At 52.3% G+C, this 21,498-nt stretch overlaps 1 protein-coding gene across 1 annotated transcript; it reads right to left on the reverse strand.

The window, feature by feature from the left end:
* Positions 1 to 2,014: 2,014 nt before the first annotated feature.
* Positions 2,015 to 12,940, reverse strand: LOC106741278 (protein sister of odd and bowel-like). Its single transcript, XM_014613089.1, has 3 exons — positions 12,925 to 12,940; positions 3,263 to 4,289; positions 2,015 to 2,369 (listed from the first exon to the last, which is right to left on the reverse strand). The coding sequence occupies exons 1-3, from the start codon at positions 12,938 to 12,940 to the stop codon at positions 2,015 to 2,017; spliced, it is 1,398 nt and encodes a 465-aa protein (XP_014468575.1).
* Positions 12,941 to 21,498: the final 8,558 nt, after the last annotated feature.

The following is a 21,498-nucleotide window of genomic DNA, read 5'->3' on the forward strand; positions in this document are numbered from 1 at the left end:
TCGCGCACCTCGCGTATTTCCCTGCGATCGAACGTTACATCGCATTTTACACGAATATTTCGTCGGCTCTTGAGATATTTCACTGCACTCTTGACGGCATCGCGTTATTTACTACGTGTATCTCCGATCGAGTCGCATTCACAACGGAGCAGCCGGGATGGAGAAGCCAGGATGGAGAACACAAAACGCTGGGACGCAGAGGCGCGGGGCGGGCGGAGATACATGTATTTTCAGGTATGTGATATATTATTTATTATACAGAGGAGGCTTCTCTCCATTTTTTAACGAACGTTTGACGAACTCACGTGGAATAAATAAATACCCGAGTAGAAATTATTTAATATTTGTCTATAGTACACATCAATTAGTACTTGCAATTAAGTCAGTTAATAATTGATATGTTACTAGTTGAAAAGTCAAGAATAAAGATTAAATTCATGTAGAATATTGAGATAACCGAACATCAAATAATTCTAAAGCCTATTTCTTCAGAGGACAATTCAACGCGAAGAAAAAATAACATTGAGTAAATCTTAAATCAAGCGAAGTTGAGTAACCGTTCCTAACATGAAGGTAGGATAATATCCTGTACGGGGTCCTTCAAGTTCGATGGTGTTTGTAGGATTAATGTGGCACCGACATTTCGACTCTCGGGTCCGGTTGTCCGGGACGCTCTCTCCTTTCCCGTCCGTGCGGCGGGTGTCCTCCTGCGCTACCCTTCGTTCGTCTTCGTGAGTGCCATACGCGTATCCCGACGCCGTAAACACGATTTTGCCAACAACACGGCGGGTTTTGCGGTAAAACGACGGGCCGTAATTCGCGGTAAAACGTCCGCCGGTAAGAATTTATGAAAGCTCGCCTGGGAGTCCGGGTTTACGTGCGCATACAAGCAGACCGCGTGTGCTCCTTTTGGGCGAGCGGCAGGCGGTGGTAGTCGACCGGTCGTGCAGGATTCTCCTTATCGACACGAGGAGACGGTCGTCTTCGGGACGTCGTACCCCCAGGTATACCCGAAATAGCGTCGTTCGGGACCCACCACCGCCTCTTTCCCCCCCTCCTACCTCTCTATCCGGCCGGCACCTTCGAGAAAAGAAACGTAACCCTAGACGTATCGCGGTGTCATGTCCTGCGCACCTGGCGGCCCCGTTCTTTGTAACACAATACACGCGTTTCGTCCTCCCGCTCCTCCGCCACCTTCCTCTCTGCTCTTTAACTTCTCCTCTACGCCCAGCGCGTATCCTTTTGTCTCACCTTCTCTCCTCGGCCCGTCATCAGCTTATATCTAGCCTGGATATGTGGAACGAATAAAAAAAGGAGACAAGAATCTCCCGGTTTAATACCAGAGGGAATGGAATTCGGCCGGGCGGGATGGAGATACACTCGCTCGGACCAGCTCGGGCTCCATACTCCACGAGTACTCCCCGTGTGCGTCAGGGGGAAACTTACTGGATTCGTTGTTAGGTTTGCGCGCGCAGAGGAAACGCAGAATGAAACGAGGGTGCAGACGACAGTGAGTTAAAAAATAATAATAAATGCTTATATATTTTTTTTTACACGTACAAAGGGAGACAGAACACAACGGACACGTGATGAGATACACAGTTGAAGAGCGAACGCGGCGGCCCTTCGCCGATTACAAACGTGATTCCGGAGAGTGTACTGCGCATCGCATACATAGAATAATTACAGATCTAGACGTGCACGAATTCCGTATACGGCCTTATATCGTGATGTACATAACAATGATTACGCTCTAACGTTAACGATGATAGATAGTGTAGGCAGGTAGATATACAATGAGAGTCGGAGGGGCCCGAGAGAGAGAGAGTACGCGCATAGAAATCGAAATCCCGCGGCGTCCGAATCGTCGCGGGGAATCGGCCGGGAAAAATCGATTCAGCGCGTCTCTTCTTCGTAAATAAATGAGCGTCGATCCGCGTCGTTCCCGGGAGAAAGTCACGTCGCGATATACCGTCGAGGCATTTTCTCGCTTGTACGCGCGACCGCACGCGCACTAGGACGTCTCCTGGAGCACGACGGTGCTCCCGCCCGAGACGGGTATGCCCGACGGTGGCGGCGGTGGCGACGACGACGGCACTCCCAGATTGTGGGTCAACGAGTGCCGTCTCAGATCACAGTTCCTGCGGAAGACTTTGCCGCAGGAGGTGCAGTGGTAGGGCTTAATGTCCGTGTGAGTGAGCAGATGGGTCTTGAGGTTGCTCCTCTGATTAAAGCTTCGGGCGCAGACCGGGCACTTGTGCGGCGACTCCTCCATGTGCAGGATCTTGTGAACGGCCAGGGTCCGGCTCTGGCAGAATCCCTTGCCGCATTCGCCGCATTTGAACGGTTTTTCCTTGCTGTGGATATACCTGCGACGCAGAAGGAACGGTTTTTCTCTTCCTTTCCTCTCTCTTTTTTCAATTGTCTACTCGCGGGGGGGAGGGAATTACTCCTCGATATCGGTGTAATCTGGGACCCGATGCGATGCACAGAAGGGAGGAGACAAAGCGCTCTCCCGGCGCACGCGACGGCGCTATCGTCTCTAAATGAACGTTATTATCTGGACGAAAGTTACAATTATCGCGACGATGAAGACACGGAATGAAAATGAATGAGTTATGACACGGTCGGTCATTAAATATAATATACACGTCGTTCGATCATCGTCGTAATTACGCGAGGAGGTAAAAGGCGTTCCTCGGATTTGTCCGTTCATAAATTGCACGCCGCCTGTGTAATTAATTGCGACGCGATAAAAAGATGAATATACCGGCGCGGTCTCTGTACTCTCTTCCATCACGAGGAGGCAGTGAGAATTCGGTGAAGAGTCCTACCCTCCCGCGAGCGAGCACCGTCGGCTTTTACCGCCGCCATTGCATAACACGCGTGTCATTATAACTCTTGCTTCTCTCTTTCGCCCCGACAGGATATAGATAAATTTAAATTCAAAACGATTACCTTAATCGCGCGATTAACAATGTCGCGGCGCCGTGAGACTCGAGATTTACACGCCGCTGCCGTTGCCAATAATCCAACGCGTAAATTACGCGCGTGAGCCGGCCGGCTAATAAATACGACGGTAACATTTGCAAATGCAATCCGACATCCAACGTCAGCGTTGATCGAGTCGCAGGACGGGCGAAAGTTTATTCGTGCATAATGGCGCATCGTTATCGCGTTTATAATTTATCCGTATTGCCGAGAAGCGATGAGCGTAAAAAAAGAATGAAACTAAAGTTGAGGATCGGTCGAGGACGGTTACCTGTGATCCCGGAGGTGATCCTGCCGTCGGAAAGCTTTGCCGCAAATGTCGCACGAGTACGGCCGCTCGTCGGTGTGCGTCCTCTCGTGGATCAGCAGATTGTAGCTCTTGGTGAACTGCCGGCTGCAGAACTTACAAATGAACTGTTTCTTGGGCCGGGACGTCCTGCAAGTCCTTGGTACACTCGAGTCGACCGACGCGTGTTGCGCGGACGACGAGGAGGACGAGGAGGAGGAGGAGGCGGAGGAGCAGCCGGAGGAGGCCGAAGACGAGGCGAAGGACGGTGTCGCGACGAGGGTGGAGGAGGACGAGGACGACGAGGACGAGGATTGCGGCGTTACCGAGGCGTTCGCGCGGTTCCCCCCTTCGGATATCCGTCGCAGCAACAACTCGTGATTCGCGGTCGGCGAGGCGACGACGGTCGTCGCCTCGCGCAGTAGCACCTCCTCCTCCTCCTCGAGGAGCGCCAGGTCCTCGTCGGGGTCGGCGACGAAGTCCAACCGCGCCTCGTCGTCCTCGGCGATCGACGCGGCGGCCGAGCGCAGTAGCTGATCGGCCGTCACCAGGTGGTCGTTCTTGAGGACGCCCGACGTCAGCGTCGCGTTCTCAACGGCGTTCGGACACCTTTGCCCGACCGCGGTGGTCGTCGCCGGCGCGACGCCGGAAGTCGCGCCGCTCGCGTGAAGACGATGGAGCGTCAGGTACGTCTCGAGCGCTTGCAAGTTCAAGGCCGCCGCGGCTGCGTGACCCGGTGGCAGGAGAGCTGCGCGTTGCAGGGCGGAGAGGAGGGCGCCCTGGAGCCGCAGGGCGACGCTCTGGAGCGCCAGGTTCGGCAGTTCGGCGCCCGTCACGAGGCCCGCGACATCGGTGTCGCGCAGATCCGTCGCGATCGACGAGGTCGACGACGACGAGGAGGGAGTGGACGACGGCACCATTATGAACCTCCGCTGCTCCGGATCCTGCTCCTGTTCCTGCAGTTCCTGCTGCGGCTGCTGCATCCTCCGTTGTGATCGTCCCGGATTGACCTCTGGAACGCGCGCTCGTACTGTTCCGCCGGTACCATTGGCGATCGCTGGCGAACCCCGGACTTATCCCGACCGCTGCTCCTGACGGCTGGCGGTGACGCAACGTGGATACGCGGCCATCCGCGATGTTTCGCGCGCGATTCACACTCCGGCACACTCTCTCTCTCGAGATCTCGCGCGCCCGCGCGCAATCACGTGTCCCCGCAGCTTTCCATCGGTGCGTCCTCCGCGCGCGCGCAGCCACCGTCGACGACACCACGGCCAACGGAATTTGCGGAAACGCCAAAGAGAGGGTGCACACGCGCGATGTTGGCGGTGCGAAAGCGCCCCGAAGACTGCTCCTACCTGCCGCTGCTGGGTATTGCTGGTGGAGCCACCTGGTGGCAGGTATCCGAGTCAAAATGGGCCTGTCCGCGGGGAACGGACCCCGGATTCAGGAGAGAGAACCACAGCTGGCCCGCGCGATCGCCGGCACGTCGCGCGCGCGCGCTTCGTGTCCGCGGGGACTCTCGCGGAGGTTGCGAGACGCGTGCGTGCGTACGTGCGTGCGGGGGAATCCGGAAACGTGGATCGCGATCGCGCGCTCTCGCGGGTCAACAGCTGTTTGACCCGCGAGTGCTCTCGCCTCGCTCGTGCTCGATCGGCGAATGTCTAACGAACGTCTCGCGACTCATTGTTCGATGGAAAGCGGCGTTTCGCCGCGGGGGGGACCCGGGCCCGTCGTTGAAAAATTATTTACCCGTTAACCGTCCGTTAGTCGCAATATTTTTCACCCGTGACTTCGCGATATACCTCGCAGGTACGTGGAAAGAATTAGTCTTGCGTCATGAATTTGATTGAATTTCTACCGATGCAATGTATTACTTGCATTCAATTCAAAGGGCTAAAAATCTTCTAAGAATATTATATTATTCTTGCTTATATGTGAAAATATATATATATATATATATTGCTTTAAGATTATTTCTCTCTGTGTACACACTAATTTTCCCATTTTTCTGCTTCTTGGAAGAATTTTTCTTCTATTAGCACTTGAATAACAGACCAGGCATTAAAGTATATAAAAACAATGAAAAACAAATCGACAAATATCAGAATAGTATCTATTGCGACTAACAAAAACCTATACAGCACAAATATTCATAAAACATCCTACAGACGTTGGAAAATATTTGAATATCCCTGGGAATATCTCTGGGATGTCTTTTCAACATTTGCGCTGTATGAGAGAATGAGAGAAAAAGATGCGCATAGAATATCGTATAGACGTTAAGATCGAGATTGACCCCGTCTCCGACTTCGACCGATCCTGAAAATGCCTTTCTTTTTACTCGTACGCGGTACAGTCAGGCATATTTCGCACTTTCGAATACTCAGATACTCGCAATTCGCGGCGGAGGACATCGGGCGAAAAGGTGAACAGAGTACTTCGATGAATTCGGCCGATACTTTGCGCGCTGGTTGTTATCGCGTTTTAATCGGAGCGCGAACGGCGCAGCGATAATCTTCCGTCGGGATTGCAAATTACTCGCGAGCGAGTGGTTCTTCGGAAACCTACACAAAGACAAAGATTACAAGAGATAGCCGATGATGTATGGCGCTCGTTGGAGCGAGAGTATATTTAACGCTGTTAGCAGCACGGCCGGGCGATCGTGCGTGCGATTGACTCGAGTTTCTAATATCTCAATGCTCGCCATGGAAGTGAGGTGAAGCTGAGTGAATAGTAATGCCCCTCGCCGCGCGACGGAAAGAAAAAAAGGCATCTCTCCGCGGTACCGCGCCTCGTGTGCCGCGGGTTCGTTCCGACTCAACTCGGACTCGGCAAAGCCGCAACAATTTACGACGGCAATTAATGCGCGCGAGTAAGCCGTGTATAGCGCCTATAGTTAGCTGCCTCTTCAGTACCTTGGCGCACCGAAAGCGCGGAAGAAAGAGAGAGAAGGACATTCCGTACACACTCTCTCTCTCTCTCTCTCTTTCGTGCGCGCACATGAGACAAGAAAAAAAAGAGCGAGTAACCGGCGAGAGAGGAAGAGGAGGAGGAGGTGAAGGAGGAAGAAGAAGAGGAGAACGAGAAAGAGGGGGAGGGAGAGAACGATGGAGTACGATATAGAAGGAGAGAGAGGAGGGCTCCCAAGGAAAGGTGAAAGAGAGACGATCCGAGTGGAAAAGGGTGCGGTAAGGGAGACCGAGGGCGATGGAGAGGGCGGGAGTGAAAAAGAGAGAGAGAGAGGGAAAGGTGAACGCGGAGCTCCGAGAAAGAGAGAGAGAGAGAGAAAGAAGAGAGGCGAACCGAGAGAGGCATCGGGCAGACTAAATAATATTATAGGTGGTGTTCTCACGGTCCCGGGACGCCCGCGGGCCAACTCGTCACCCCTTCCCCCCTCATGGCCCCTCTCCCTCGTCTTATTCTCTCTCTCATCCCGCTCTCTTCTTCTCCCTGGCCGCCTCTTACTCCCCCGCGCGCAAGCTTCGCCCACGCTGGGCCCTCACGGAGGGCCCCACGGAGTCGTTCTCTCTCTCTTCGTCCCGCGCCGGTCAGACGGAGAGGCCTCGACCGTGCGATGCCGGACGCAGACGAAGACGCACGAAGGGTCAGGGGTCACCTCGCGCTCGCTGACCGTCACCGTGGACGGTTCCTTCTCTGCCCTTCCCTTCACCGCTCCTCCCACCCTGCTCTTTTTTCCTCTTCGGCTACGTCTCTTCGTTCAGGGAGAGAGAGAGAGAGAGAGGGAGGGCCCCTTTTCTCCCGCGCGCGCGTTCGTCTTTTACTCCCCTTTCGTATGCCTGCGATGCCCTCGCGAGAGTCCGACTTTTCTCCTTCCCCTCTCCTCCCACCTCAGCCGCGTCTTCCTCTCCTCCGCGCGCGCACCTCTCTTCTCGCGGAGCGAAGAGTCCACCTCCGCGAAAGTTGACAGGCTCTACCCAGTTAATCAAGTAGCGAGTTAATTGCCCAGCTAAAACGTAATACGCGCGCCCGCGGTGCGCGCGGGACTTTATTTGGACACGCCGACTGATATCGGGAGAGATGCGTTCTGTGCGTTACCTGCGTGCGGCTAACGAACGATGCGTCCGCTTATTTTCCGACTGGTCTAGATCGGATTTGGAATGCTCACGGCGAAGGGGAGGTGGGGGAGGAGGGAATATACATCACACGTCAGCGATCTGTGCTGCACGTCGTACCTCATCGGTCGTTTCCCCATTGTGTCCCGGCGTGTCGCGGCGTATTAACATGCGGCAGTCACGCGTACGGTAATGTCAATGCTCTCGTGACTCGTACATACGTGGTTGTCCTCGGGAGTCGACGATATCTCACGGGATCTTCACACGAGCCGAGCGTATCGAACGTTCCGTTGCGTCATCGTCGGAATTTCGATCGCCCGGTATTTGCCTTCCCACCTTGACAGCCCGTACAACACAGTGAGCACAGCGTTTCTTCGCCGTCCGCGAGTCGTTGTTTTTACGTTTCCGAGATTCGAAAGTTTATCGTGTTCCCCTACCGTAGTGTGCGTGCGCCCACACGGGATCCGTCGGTCGATTTGACACCGATTGGAAAATCCTCTGCCGGCCCGTGCTCTTTCAACTCCGGATGGCGGGGGGTTGCGCGAACAGCGTTCAAATCGATAAATAAGGTAACGCGGCGTGACATGAGAAATTCCTCGCGACCGGTGACCTGCGTTAAATCGGAAAGAAAGGGTCCGATTCGCTGTCCGGGCGATTCTAATGTGTTTTTATTAACACACTTTACGACGGAGACGCGAACGAAATGCGTGTGCGAAAAATATCCTCGGAAAGTACCGGCAACCTCCGCCACGTGCGAAATCGTCGCGCGTAATAACGTGACAGAAAGTTCTTATATGTATAACTTGACGTAATGATTAATAATTAATCGAATAATCGCGCTATATTTCTATAGGCTCTGTTAGTGGCTTAACCATGTAGAGGTAGTACGGGCTTTTGACAATCAAATTGTGGTTGTTTTAGCGACGTTATTAAACTATTGTGGGAGAATATATTGTTCAGCGTGTAGTGACGCACGCACCGGATTATTCTCAGGATAAACATAACCGGTGAATTGTGCCTCCCATGCTGAACAAATCCTGAGTCCTACGTATGTATATTATTAAACTTTCTTACTAATTAACCCCCTTGTTCCATATCTTTTTGGAATAGTCACGACTCAACTTTTTTATATTATTTATCATGTTGCGAAGAATATTACCTCAGCTAAGAGTCGAAGCTAGACCTTCCCACTTATATACTCCTATAACAATTCAATTTAATAACATCGCTGAAACCACCGCGATTTGAGGCTTAAAGGCCCATTCTGTTTCCACGCGGTTGAATAACAATTTGTTTCTCATATCGTTTTACGTCACGTTACATTTACGATCCTTGATTATCCACGATCGAGTCGCCACCTCACGGGGGAGGAAAACCGCGACGTCGCAGCGGACAACGAATGCGACTGTCCATCTTTTACCCGCGGTACATCTCGTGTTTGTACAACGCGATAATCGTGGCGAAGAGAGCTGTTTCGAAGGTGGCACCTCGGCGGAACGATTCGCCTTTCTTCTCTCGGCCGGCCGACCGACCGACCGACCGAGCGAACGAACGAACGAACGGGCGAGCGAGTGAGTGAGCAAGCGCCATCCAGCTTCTTTCAATTTGCTCTTGTTTCCTCAATGCGGTGAAGCACAGAGGGAGGCCGCGACATCCCGCCGCGTAGATAATTAGATCGCTACTAAGCACCTCCACTTTCACGCATCTTCACCTCCGCGCGCGGTTGGTTGCGCGCCGCCCGGGCACTTGTTTCTCTCCTTGTTGCGCCGCCACCGCGTAGCTCCCCCGCGCGCGCGCGCGCGCGAGTTCTCGCCCCGTTTGTTTCTCCCCGGCGTTACATGCGCGTTCACCGCGTGATACAACCGGTCCCCCTCGACGTGATAAAGGGAGGCACGCATCGCGCCGCTACTCTGACCTACCGCGACCGCGCGATTTCAATGATCGATCCCCCTTTTACCTGACTCCCTCCCCTCCCCATCCGTTCCGCTCTAATTTCTTTCTCTCTCACGCGCGATACTCTGTCACCGGCGAATTCAGTGCGATTAATCGCCGTACACGAGTCTTCTCGCGAGCTTCCTGTCTCCGAGGAGTAATAAATAATCGAAGGACCCGCGACGAAGAGGGTACTGCCAAGGCCGGGGCGGGGGGGGGAGTTCGCTCTTGCGAATCGTCAGCTGCGCAAAGTCTCTTCCAAATCCTCGTGTCGTCCGCACTCTTTCCTTCCTTCTTTCTCACCTCCCTTCAATTCTCACCGCTCTTCCCCTTCTCCTCTTGTACGGTCGATTCTTTCTCCCTCTAACCGATTACACGCTCGTTGGTGCCGCGGTATCGCGAGACGCCGGTCGGGACACAAAGAGGCGGAATGAACGAGAGAGGATCGGGGCGATGAAGAAAGAACGGAAAGGGAGATAGAGAGAGAAAAAGAGAAGAGAGAGAGAGAGAGAGAGAGCACGGACGTCCGTGGACCCTCCGTCCGGGATCGCGAGATTGATTTGTCCAATTACGCTAAACAATCCCCGGGATAATTCGATCGCTCTCGGTATCCTGGGACCGTTCGCGAGGTCGCCCGGCTCCCAAGCGAGCTTTCTGCAATTTGTGAATGTAAATTCCCCCGTTCTCCGCCGATACCGCAGCGGTATTATACGCGCGTCTCACGACGCGAAATTACCGCCGAATCGCCGGCCAAACGAGCCCACGAATTTATCGTGTCCGTAAGCGCAGATCGTTAGCTCCGCTTTTGACTAATGAGCCACGTCGTAGCCGCTTTGACGAAACGAAAAAAAGCCCGGCCACTCAATAAGACAAATGTGTCACCTACGCTACGCGAATTTGCCTCCTTTTTTTCGCTCTCCCTTCCTCTCTCACTCTCTCTCTCTCTCTCTCTCTCCCCCCCTCTCTCTCCCTTCCTCCCTTTCTCTCCCATCACGACTCGTCGACTCACGAATCTCGCGCCGGAAATCGCGGACTGTGTAATTAACGAGAAGATATCGAGGAAGCGATGATTGAACAGATTGATTTCGTGATGTATGGCCGCTCATTTATTTAATTGAAGCCTTACTTCTTGACAGGCTGTATGAACGATCGTTAGGTATTTATTTCGCACGGGGATCGGTTCGCGTCGGCGGCTACGGCGGCGGCGCGCCGAATAAAAGCGGCGCGAGGATGATTTTTCTTCCGTGAATAAGGCCGTTGTGTATCGAGGATGTGGACGCCGGGAGACGATTTATCCCGAAAGTAATTGAATCCATAAGAAACCATGTTGTAGGAGGGAGGGGACGGACTATAACCAGTGAGAACTCGCGACGGAATCGGGCAATTGTGTTTCTTCTCGCGCGCGTTGATTATAAATTGTTTCATTAATCCTCTCTCGTATTGATGGATATCCGATTTCCCTGAACTGCGGCACCTGGTGCGATCGCAATATACAGGGTGCATCGTTAGAATTTGGACTACCTCAGCGGCAAGTGGCACCTATAGCTGAATTCTAATATAATGGAAATTTCAAATTCAATTCTATCTGGATTCTAACGGCGCGCCCTGTACATATTAGGTGTACAAATTAATTTGTTACCTTTGCATCTAATGTCCCGTAATTCTGGTTAAAATTTAAATTTTTTTCCCGTCTTTTGAAAATTCCGATCATAAGCTTTAAGAAGCCCTATAATAGTTGACGACCTTACCGATATAAACTTCAGAAAACTTAGTTATCACGATGTTGTTCGAAAAGAAGCATCTGAGACACCGCATCCTTTTTACACTCCAATTGAATACAAATGCTGTGCAGTCTATCGAACTGATGACTTGTTCCGCTTTGGGTGAAGGTGCTGGGACCCATAAAACTTGCGAAAAGATCTTTTACCCGCAACGAAAGTAAACGGTTGATTCTGCTGCACGATAACGCGCTGTCGCGCATACCGCGAAAGAGAGGAAGGATCTCATCTGTGCATTGAGCTGGGAAATTCTCCCTCGTGCAGCTTACTCGCCAGATCCAGCCCCGTCGTATTACCACCTATTTCGGTCGGTTCAACCCCATTTAACGGATACGCGTTTTAAAACAGTTGACGAGGTCCGAAAAAACATCGGCGACTTTATTGAGTCAAAACCGCCAAGTTTTTTTCCGCGAGGGCATTCATCAGCTACCCGAATAGATGGAATAAAGTCATGGAAAATAATGGAAACTATTTCAAACATTAAACTTGTACTCGACTTTTTGCAAATAAACTTTGAATTTCATGAAGGAAAGCACCGAATTAATTCGTACACCTAATATATATATATATACTATCCGACCGCACGTGGACGGTCGGGTTCACAGTTCCTCGAGATTAATACGTACCCGTAAAAAATGCGCACGCGCGCGCATGCCTAGCGTGCCGGCTATTTACGGGGAACGGATTATCTCGGGAATTAAAAACGAAGTGAAAAATGATTTACTCGAGGCGTACGAAGCGGGGCTCCGAAAGCACGGCGGCGTGACTCCCGCTCTTTTCCGAAAGTGTGCTCCCTGTCGCGCGGCCGCTATATTATCCGGGCCTCGCGCGCCCCTGCGCGCTGACCGACGAAATAAATGTGATACTTTCAGCACTGCCGCCTTTGGCAGTGCACTCTCTCTCTCTCCGGCGAGTCCGTCTCTCGTTTCTCGCGCATAAATAACATATAACTCCGCGCTCCGCTCTCGACGAAGGGACCCTTTTCTCGAGGACGCGGCGCGGAGGTGGCTAGAAGAGGCCCCCTTATCCCGGAGCCTCGGGCCGATGAAAACGAGACGGGGAGACGCACACCACCGTCGGGAGAAACGATGCGATCGGGGGGAGGGGAACGTATCACCAGGAGGCGAAGCGTGATTCCATTAGTCAGGACCTCACCACCGACACGCACGCTTTAAAGCGCCGTTTACACACCAGGACGACTCGCGCTCTTGGTGTGTCGCGAATGAATCTTCGTCACCCCCGAAATCGCGGGGGGAAATTCGAGAGGGATTCCCAGCGCGTCGCAAATAAGTATCGCTTCACGGTGATCGCGCACACCGTCATCTCCGGGGATAAAGTCGTCTCACCGGCCGATCGTTCGCTCGGTCGAAAGTAACGAACCGTGGTTAACAAAAACGCGGTCAATTTACCGCGAGACATTGTTGCCCGATCCTCCTCGCGCAACATCCATCTCTCCGCGACAGCCGATCGTTTCCCCCAATTTCGCGTGGGAGCGCGCGTTCGCCACCTTCGTTATGATAATCGCAATCTCCGCGGACGACAGAAGGGAGATGCGGGTGCCGCGAGGAAGCGGCCGAAAGATGCATCAACAGGCGTTGACCGCATGCGGTGTAAACTCGCCTTCAGGGGACTTGGGGTTACCCCCGAAACCCCTGACGGGGGGTCCGTACACCGGCTTCTCCTTCCTCTTTTTTAAAAGTAAGGATGCCTGTCGCCGATAGTGATTTGTTGAGTATATTTGCATTTTAGATTTAGGTTGCTGCGCCTCACTCGTCCCTCCCTTTCTCTCCCTCCCTCTCTCTCTCTCTCTTTATCCGTCTGTCTTTGCCACCCCCTCCCATTCTTCTCTCCTTCAGCTCCTCACCTCTCAGCCAGGACATGTTCTTCCTGCCGTATCCTTCTGGGATTTCTCACTTGTTGCTTCCCTCGCGTACGATTTCTGGTTTCTGCTCACTGGCCGCGCGTTGCAGGTTGCGGGGGATGGGATGGCGGAACCGAAAGGGAGGCAAGAGATGAGAAAGGGGAAAAAAGGGAGAAAGAGGATTGGGAGGGTGAACGCGGAGGGAATTCGGTCGGCTCAGGAATGACATTAGTCATATACCATCCCCCAACTGCCGGCGAGGGAACTTGTTTATGCACGTTTAAAGAATGATTAGGCGACGGCGTCGCGACGGGGGGCGTCTCGCCATCCCTCTTCCTTTCTCCCGCATCACCGTGGCCTCTTCATCCCGCTTTTATACTTATAATTCTTCCCTCCATTTGCCCTGCGGCTGGTCGCCGCCTTGAACTCGGATCGGTCGAAGGGACGGCCGGAGCCGACCGCGAGAACGATTTCGCCTTCTGAATTCGTAGTGCGTCGCGGGTGACCTGGCAGGGGGATGAAGTAGCGTTCAGCCTCGTTCTAAAGCGTCAGCGAGGAAGAATTGTGAGAAAGTAACCCCGATTGTTCGTTCGATCTAGAATTTATTTTTTCTCGCCAATCTTCACACACACACACACACACATAGTGTGACTAGATTTGATTACACGGAAAAAAATTAGTCTTAAATCAAGAATAGATATTCTCATATACAAGCAAGAATGTTATAATCTTCTTAGAAGACTTTTAGTCTTGAATTAAGTTCAAGTAATACATCAACATAAATTCAATGAAATCAAGACTAAAAGTCTCCTAAGAAGATTACGATATTCTTGCTTCATATATGAGAATATCTATTCTTGATTTAAGATTAATCCTTTTTTCCGTGTAGATAGATAGATAATAGCGTTTGCCGAACGTTCCAGGACAAGCTCTCTGAAAACGCTGATTAGAATAACATTCGGAATTTTTTTTATATTCGGCAAGTTTGGTTAGAAGTGAGACGTGCGAGGAGTGAATATGATACCGGATACTATAATTTCAGTTTAATCCTGACGATTACCGCTCACTTTTATCGCACTTTTTCGCATGGCATTATCGCGAGGCGATATTTCTAATTGGCATAATGTTGGCGCGATCTCACGCCGAACAAGTTACGAGAACTCGACTCGATCGGAGCCTCCGTTCCCTCAGAGCAGAACGCGCGCACTTACGGTGCGTGCGTGGCCTCGGGGAGGCCCCAGTTAGCGGCGCCTTTTTATTACGTAACCTGCTGTTGTTATTATTAATTTTCGGCTGTTCGGCGGTCGCCCGGAGTTACTCGGCGCTTTACTACTGTGAGAAAGACCTCGCACTCGGGATCGACGAGTGCAATCACCCTCGCGAAGTAACAACGCTTCTTTCACTGTGACGCAAGAAGCGGCTGAATTATTGAATAACAATTCTTATTATATCGGGTTCTCGAGTTGCCCCGTGCAGATCGCACGGGAACTACGAGCGGGAGAAGGAGCTCGGAGGGGAAGAGGGAATCGAAAAGGAAACTCGATTCGTCGTGCATTCCACGGGCGTAGCCGTTGAATGACAGATCGATAATTGATCATTATTATCGTATGACCGGGACCCATTGTCGAAGAGGTTCCACGTCTCCTCCTTCGCCTTATTTTAGACCTCTACAGATCCAGCCGGTAACATCCAGGGCCGCGCCCTCCCGCAGGGTCAAAGGTCAGTCGCAATACACGAACACTCGTCGCGAGTGTCGCGCTGCATTCCTATGCGAAGCTCTTCTTACACGAGCGACGCGTTCGTTTATCCGCGTTTCGAGCGGCACCGCGCGATTCTCGCTTTATCCTCGCGAACGACTTCCGGTCTTCCGGATACGTTCGAGATTGTTTCCAATTAAGTTCGAATCGGCTACTTCAATCGAGTAGGAGAGATGAGGGACTATTGGGACGATTTCGACGTTTTGTTTTTTGTAACATTTGTTTTTTTAAAATTTCGCGACAACAGATATTGAGATTTGTTATTTTACCGCGGAAGTTAAAGCAAAGTTTGAATGAACTATCCGAGTATAAAATGAAACGATTGATTTTTTTAAATAGACAATAAAATCGAAACTAAATTATTTCGAACAAATTATGAAAAGGACAATTTTTCCCTCATTTGCTCACCATTCTTAACAGCACGAGCTTTTAATTCAAAAAGTGGCAATGAAAACAAATGTTTTATGGATAACTGATATTAATATTAAGACTGATATAATAGATTAAAAATTTATGGAAACGCAAAGATATCTTAAGAAAAGGTTGAATCTTCCCAACTCTCTTCCAATAAAATATCTACTCTTCCCGATTAATTCCTTTACATTAAAACGGTTGGCAGAACCTTTAAGTTAAACATTAAGGTTAGAGTACTTGTAAATAGAATACTTGTAGAGTACTGTAAAGCTTAAGAACGATATATTAAAATATGTTGAATAAGATTCTCTTATAAAATACAATCAACAGAAAAAGTATCACAAATATTATAATAAGAAAATAATTACGTTCGATGATCGAAAAATAGTATCACTTACCTTGATTTAAAAATTATATACCTCGTAATTTGGTAATCTATATTTTCTTATATGTCACATAGAGGCACGTCAGCTGTATTTCAATCAAAAGTGCATTGCCAACTGTTAGAAAATAAACTACCCCGTCCCAACTGTTGCCCGGTTCCCCTTACCTGCCTTACATCTTACAATACCTCAATACGCTTTCACTGCATCGCATTTAGCCATGTCGAAGACGACCGCACAACGATAAATAACTAAAAGCAATTAACTCGAAGGAGCGTATCTTCGTCGCTCACGCAAACTACTAATTAAAATTTGTAGATCGACGATCCACTTTGGCGGCACTCAGTCATTCGCATTGCGTTGACCGTTCGGCGTGTTCCGGTCTCTCGTCCGGAGATGTCGGCGACGGACGTTCGGGACCGCCAACGCGGTACCGTAACGCGCGCGAGCGAGGCGCTCGGCGAGGCTCTCGCCGAGAGGAACCAGGAAACGTGGAGAAGGAAGGCGGTCAAGTTAGGAAGAGAACGCGCCTGGTTTATGGTCGTTCGGGGCGAACGAGCTTCCCGGAATGCCCGTGCCGTGTACCTAACCGAGCGACGGGTCCAGCCAGGAACGAGCGCTCGTTCGCTCGCGCGCGCGCGCGACCGCGAGTCCGCCTCGCTCGCTCGGTCGGTCGCCGAGCCAGGAACATCGAAACGCAGGACGTATTGCTCTGTCACCCGCGGACCGCCGATCTATTAGTTATGAATATCGTTGCCCATGGCGATACACGACCAGCGACCGCGTGGTGTTCTCCCAAAAATATGTACCGGACGCCCGCATACGCCGGGGCCGCCTCCTCCGCGCCACGAGAAGGCACTTCTCCTCTCCGTCGGTCCTGCCGAAATGTCGCACGAGCTGGGACGGCGAACAGAGGAGGAGCGAACATACTAGTGATAGCACGCGATGATGAGCGAGGTGGCCATGCGTCTCGGGAATGAATTTCTAACCGGTCTCGCGGGGGGTTGTTGTTTCGGAGAACGCGAAGGGACGGAGGAGCGCGCTTTCCGTGAAATATCGCAAAACAAGATCGTACGTGTCAGCTGGTGCGTCCTTGCGCTCAGACGAAATAAGTTTCGCTCGGAATTAATCGATCGTCGATTCTCGTTGAATCTAATTGGAAAATTCATCGCACAATCTCCGTTAATTGTTCCGGCGTGCGATACGCGTCGCAACAATTTTAAATTACCGTCCCCGGCGTCTGCATCCTTAGAGCACAAGCCGAGCGGCCCCGTCGCTCTCTCATCGCGTCATAACCGAAAACGTCTCGAGGATGATCGATATTTTTCGTGTCACCGGTATCCGTCAGCTCAGAGCGAGGGAAGAAGAAGAAGAGGTCGGTCGGGTGTGTGTACGGGGAACGTGTGGTGGGTGTGTGTATACGTCATAAAGAAAGAAAGAAAAAAGAGAGGAAGAGAGAGAGAGAGAGAGAGAGAGAAACAGAAAAATAAAAGAAAAAGAGGGAGATACGGGTAGAGAATACCGCGTTGGCGGCGTCGAAGGATACCGTAGAATCGGGAGAGCGAAAGAGGCGGCGGCGGCGGAGGAGGTGGAAGAGGTGGATGAAGGAGTAGAAGACGAAGCGGAGAAGAAGAAGAAGAAGAAGCGGAGGAGGTGGAGCGGGTGAGCGCGGGTCGCCATTAAGCGGACCCCCTGCCGCGCGTGGCCCGCGGCAACCCTTCACAAAAAACTGTAATTGGAAATACTTTTCCTCCTTTTTTCCTGAAATAATTTATGAATCTTCCACCGGTCAGCTAGCGAGGGCCGCGGCGGCGGCGGCGGCGGCTTCCAGGCTCCTTCGCCGTTCGTCCGTCGTGGTCCTCCACCACGACGGACGAGAAGGGAGGAACCGTCTGTGAAACTACTGAGAGGGAATAACCGTGACTCCCGCCGAATAACGAACTCATTACTTTCGGAGAACCTTCGCACGCGCGCGCCCGCGTCGGCGGATCTGTAAAAGTAGGTGAAGGGCAGACGAATGAACGTCTGAGGAAGAGGTGGAGGAGGGGGAGGAGGAGGACGTGGGCTCGCTTCGCTCCTGATTTCGTTCGCACGCCGTAAATTGTCCCGAAGCGGCGGAGATGCTATCGCCGTGTCCGAGCGTGCAATCTCGTGCGCGCGTCTCGGCCTCTCCTTTGTAATCGTGAAGTTTGTAACTAATCGCTCTCGTAGGAATTTCTCAGGGTTTCTCGGCGCGAAACTCGCAAATTGCTCTTCCCTGCGGAAAGCGCGAGATCTTTTTTTCAGCCGCGATCCGAGACATTTTCTACAGTTTGTCGCCCGAACACGCTCGTAAGCTCGCCCGATCCTCGAGAAAACGGCCGTTTCCCCCCCCCCCCCCCCNCCCCCCCCCCGACTAATCGACCGGTCGGAGAATCCCATCCTCGAGCACGGTCGCCGTCGCGTTCGAAAAATCCACGCGTCCGTCTCGTGGTACCCGCGTAGAAACGATCGTAAGTCTTCGGCAGCTAATCGAAGTAACGAACCCGCAGCTTCGAAAATCACTGGAGGGATGAGGGAGAATATACGAGCGATCGGAGGGGCAGCGGGGCGGCAAGGGGAACGGGGGGAACGGTGGTGGCCGTTTCTTATTTCGTGGTCGACGACACCCCGCTGCGCCGGGGTGGAGGTGAGCCCTCTTTAGCGTCTCGCGAGGACCCTTACGGCAGCCTTCGGATGCCGTTATCAATTTGCGTGATTCTCAGGATTTATAATGAAGACGCAATACGCGTTTCTTTCTTACTCCTCGCGCGGAGTGCGTCCACGTCGTGCGTCGTTCTCTCTCTCTCTCTCTCTCTCCCTCTCGCTCGCTCGCTCGCTACTCGAGCTCGCTCGTCACCCTCTCTCGTTTCTCCCTCGGTTACAAAGGCACCTTCGTCATCATCGGCCGTCGTGTCGATCGGCCAATCGGCGAACGAGCCTGATGTCTCACGATGGTAATTATTCCCGTGCCACCCAGGACGACGTCGTCCGCAGTTTCGCGAACAGGGTGACAACAGCGACTGTGATTTCGCACGTCACTGTGAATCCGCATTTAACGTTCGACGTGATCCTTGGCGTTCGCGGATGTAAAATCCGACAGAGACCCGTACAATCGTGAAAAACGCACTATCGCGCCGACGATGAGACAGTTAATTCGCGATTTCTTCCTTTTTTTTTTCTCCTTCAACAACACGAAAAGGGACAAGGAGGGGAACGCAAATTCCGAGGCAAACTTCACCGAAAACTACAACTACGCGATAAGGCGGAACATTATTGAATGTCATTCCCGATAATTATCGCGACGGGAAATACCTTCGGGGCACAAAGCGAGGGCACGATCGAGACGAGGGGAGGGTAGAAAAAATAACGCGCGCGAGTCGAGAGACGTCAAGACGTCGCTACTCGGGGATTACTAGACGCTCCGGGTTTATCCGATGGCATTGTGTTACACGCGATTTAAAGACAAGATGTTTCGTTTCTCGCCCAGCGGGTACAAAAGGCAGTACCGGCACAACAAAGAAGCCCGCGTCACGTGGTGGACAATCGCGGGGAAAGAAAGAGGGTATCCCTCAGAATCTACTCCCCTTCTGCCTCCCTCTCCCCCCCCCCCTCTGCGGCTCACCGTCTCTTTCATTTTATCTGTTTCCCACTTCGTGGATCTGCACCCTCTCGCTTCCGTGCTCGCGGCGCGCATAAAACCTTTCCACCGTGAGAGATGTCACTTATTAATTCCCCCATTCTCTCAGAGGCAGTAAAATGAATAGCGGGAGTTGGCGGCGGCGGGCCGCCCCCATTGAATCGCCCCGGTGGAAGAATTCCTTCGGCGAGAGAAAAGACAGAAGGTGGACCTCGACAGGACGGGGACGTACCCCGCGGGACAGGCGGTGGAAAGGTCAAAGGATCCTCCCGGCTACCTGAGCGTCTTACCGAACTCTCCACAGGTAGAGACGGTGCCACGGCTCTTCTCATCATCTTCGTCGTTGACTCTTTTCACGGATCGCGCGGCAACTAATAACGGCGTCTTTTTTCTCTCTCTTTTTTCCCTTCCCTCCCTCTTTTTCTCTTTCCCTCGGCGAGGGAGATGATGCGAGGAAGCTGTTGTTTGAGGAAAACCACGAATTTCGAGCGTGCTCTTGTGACAGGTTGCCGGGAAAGATGACAAAAGGGCGCGATAACCGATCAGTATAGCGTATTCAAGGACCCCCTGACGATCGCTCCCCGAGTGATTTGAAAGATACTTCTCGACCGGGCGACGTCTCGACGGCTGCCCCGTTTCTGCAAAAAGGCCTCGGAAACGACGAGCATGATCATTAGGCTCATTTCCCACGATGTGCTCGGTATTCGGCGCGTAAGGCGCAGCGAACATTTCCATTCGTCCTCGCACAGATCATCGACGAGTGACTCATTCGGCTGATTCGCTGGAGAATTCGACAAACGTGGGAGCGTCGGCGTCGCGATTAACACACGGGATATGATTATTTCGGCTGGCCCGGACGACCGAGCGCGCAATAACTTTCGCGAAACGAGATAGTCGCGTGCGTGCGTGAATGCGCGCGCGCGCGAGAGAGAGAGAGAAATCCGAGAGATACACTTTCCTTCGGCACATCCGCCGAACGCGCGAGCCGACGCATCCGATTAGCCGCGTATAATCGAGAAGCAGGTAGTCGGTACATCGGGTGGCGGATGAATAATTTCCAGGGTCTCGTGATCGGCGCAGACGAGCGGAGATGCATCCGCAGAAGGGGGAGGAGGGGGCGAGGGTGTCGCGATTCCCCGCTGGGCGCTGATGGGGCCCCGGGTCTCGGGGGTCTCGGGTGCACGATTTTGGTAATTAGCTTTTTCGTTCAGTGCCAATTACTCGGCGGCTGATTTACATAAGCCGGCAGACGGGCGTCCGCCGCCTTCGGATTATGTAGAACGCGGCTAATGAAGGCAACTCCGCGGTATACCGGAGTGGAAACGCCTCCGTCGCCGCGAAATAGCGAACTAGAGCAGTCGCTGCGAGCCTCGACGGCGACGGCCGTGCGAAGCGCTACGACTCAATTTTCACGACGACCGACGGGTTTCTCTCATGCAAATTGGGTAACGGATTGCCGTTTATTCCTCCCCCGCAGCGGAAATTATTTCCGACTCGCCCGCGGCTGCCTTTATCTTCTTCTCCTCGGCACTCGCGATATCGATGTCTCGTAGCCCACGCGAGAAGAGGTGGCTCGTCGAACTCGAAGACGTTGATAACGTTGGCGAGTAACGACGAACGCCGAGTGTAACCGAAATCTTTTCTGTCAGTCTTATCGCTCTAGTCGCTAAGCGCAATTATCACGTGTGAAGTTTCCCCGGGGGAAATTCTCCCCTCTTACAGATTGCGGACGAGATAGAGACTGCGGACAGCGCGCAGCGGAATTCCAATGGACACTTTCGGGACTCATCGATCTCGCGGAGGATCAAAAGGAAGTCGCTCGGAACGAATCGCGAAGCGCAGGCGCCTTATTCGAAGAAACAAAATATGAACGTATAAATAGCGGGCTAATGAATCGAGAGCTTAATCTCTGACGGATACCTCCCGGCGTCAAGGTGACCTGTTATATACCCGCAACTGTCGATTTCGTGGGACGAGCAGTTACCAGAAAAGAAGGTTGCCACCGGGTCGCCAGGGACGGGTGTCCCGCTGTGTAAAATTGTCTTTTGCCTTCCGCTGACCGCGAGAGTCTCAGGTCGAGACCGAACCGTGTAATTATTCGAATGCTCGTAACTTATATCCACGTCACGTGGATGGTGTATAACCGTGGTGGAATCGAACGTAACATAACGGATCGCCGTTCTTTTCCCGGCCCTCTCGAACAGAAAATTATTTCTCCCTGCGATTCGCCCAGCTGTCTTTATCTACTATCCCTCTTTGAGACACTCGCGCTATCGACATCGATATCTCGTAACCCACGTCTCGTCAAATTCGACGAGATCGAGTATGATAATGATAAGTTCTCCGGGGATAATGATAAGTTCTC

The sequence above is a fragment of the Dinoponera quadriceps genome, unplaced genomic scaffold, assembly GCF_001313825.1.
Source record: "Dinoponera quadriceps isolate SergipeBrazil2010 unplaced genomic scaffold, ASM131382v1 scaffold405, whole genome shotgun sequence".
NCBI classification, from domain to species: domain Eukaryota; kingdom Metazoa; phylum Arthropoda; class Insecta; order Hymenoptera; family Formicidae; genus Dinoponera; species Dinoponera quadriceps.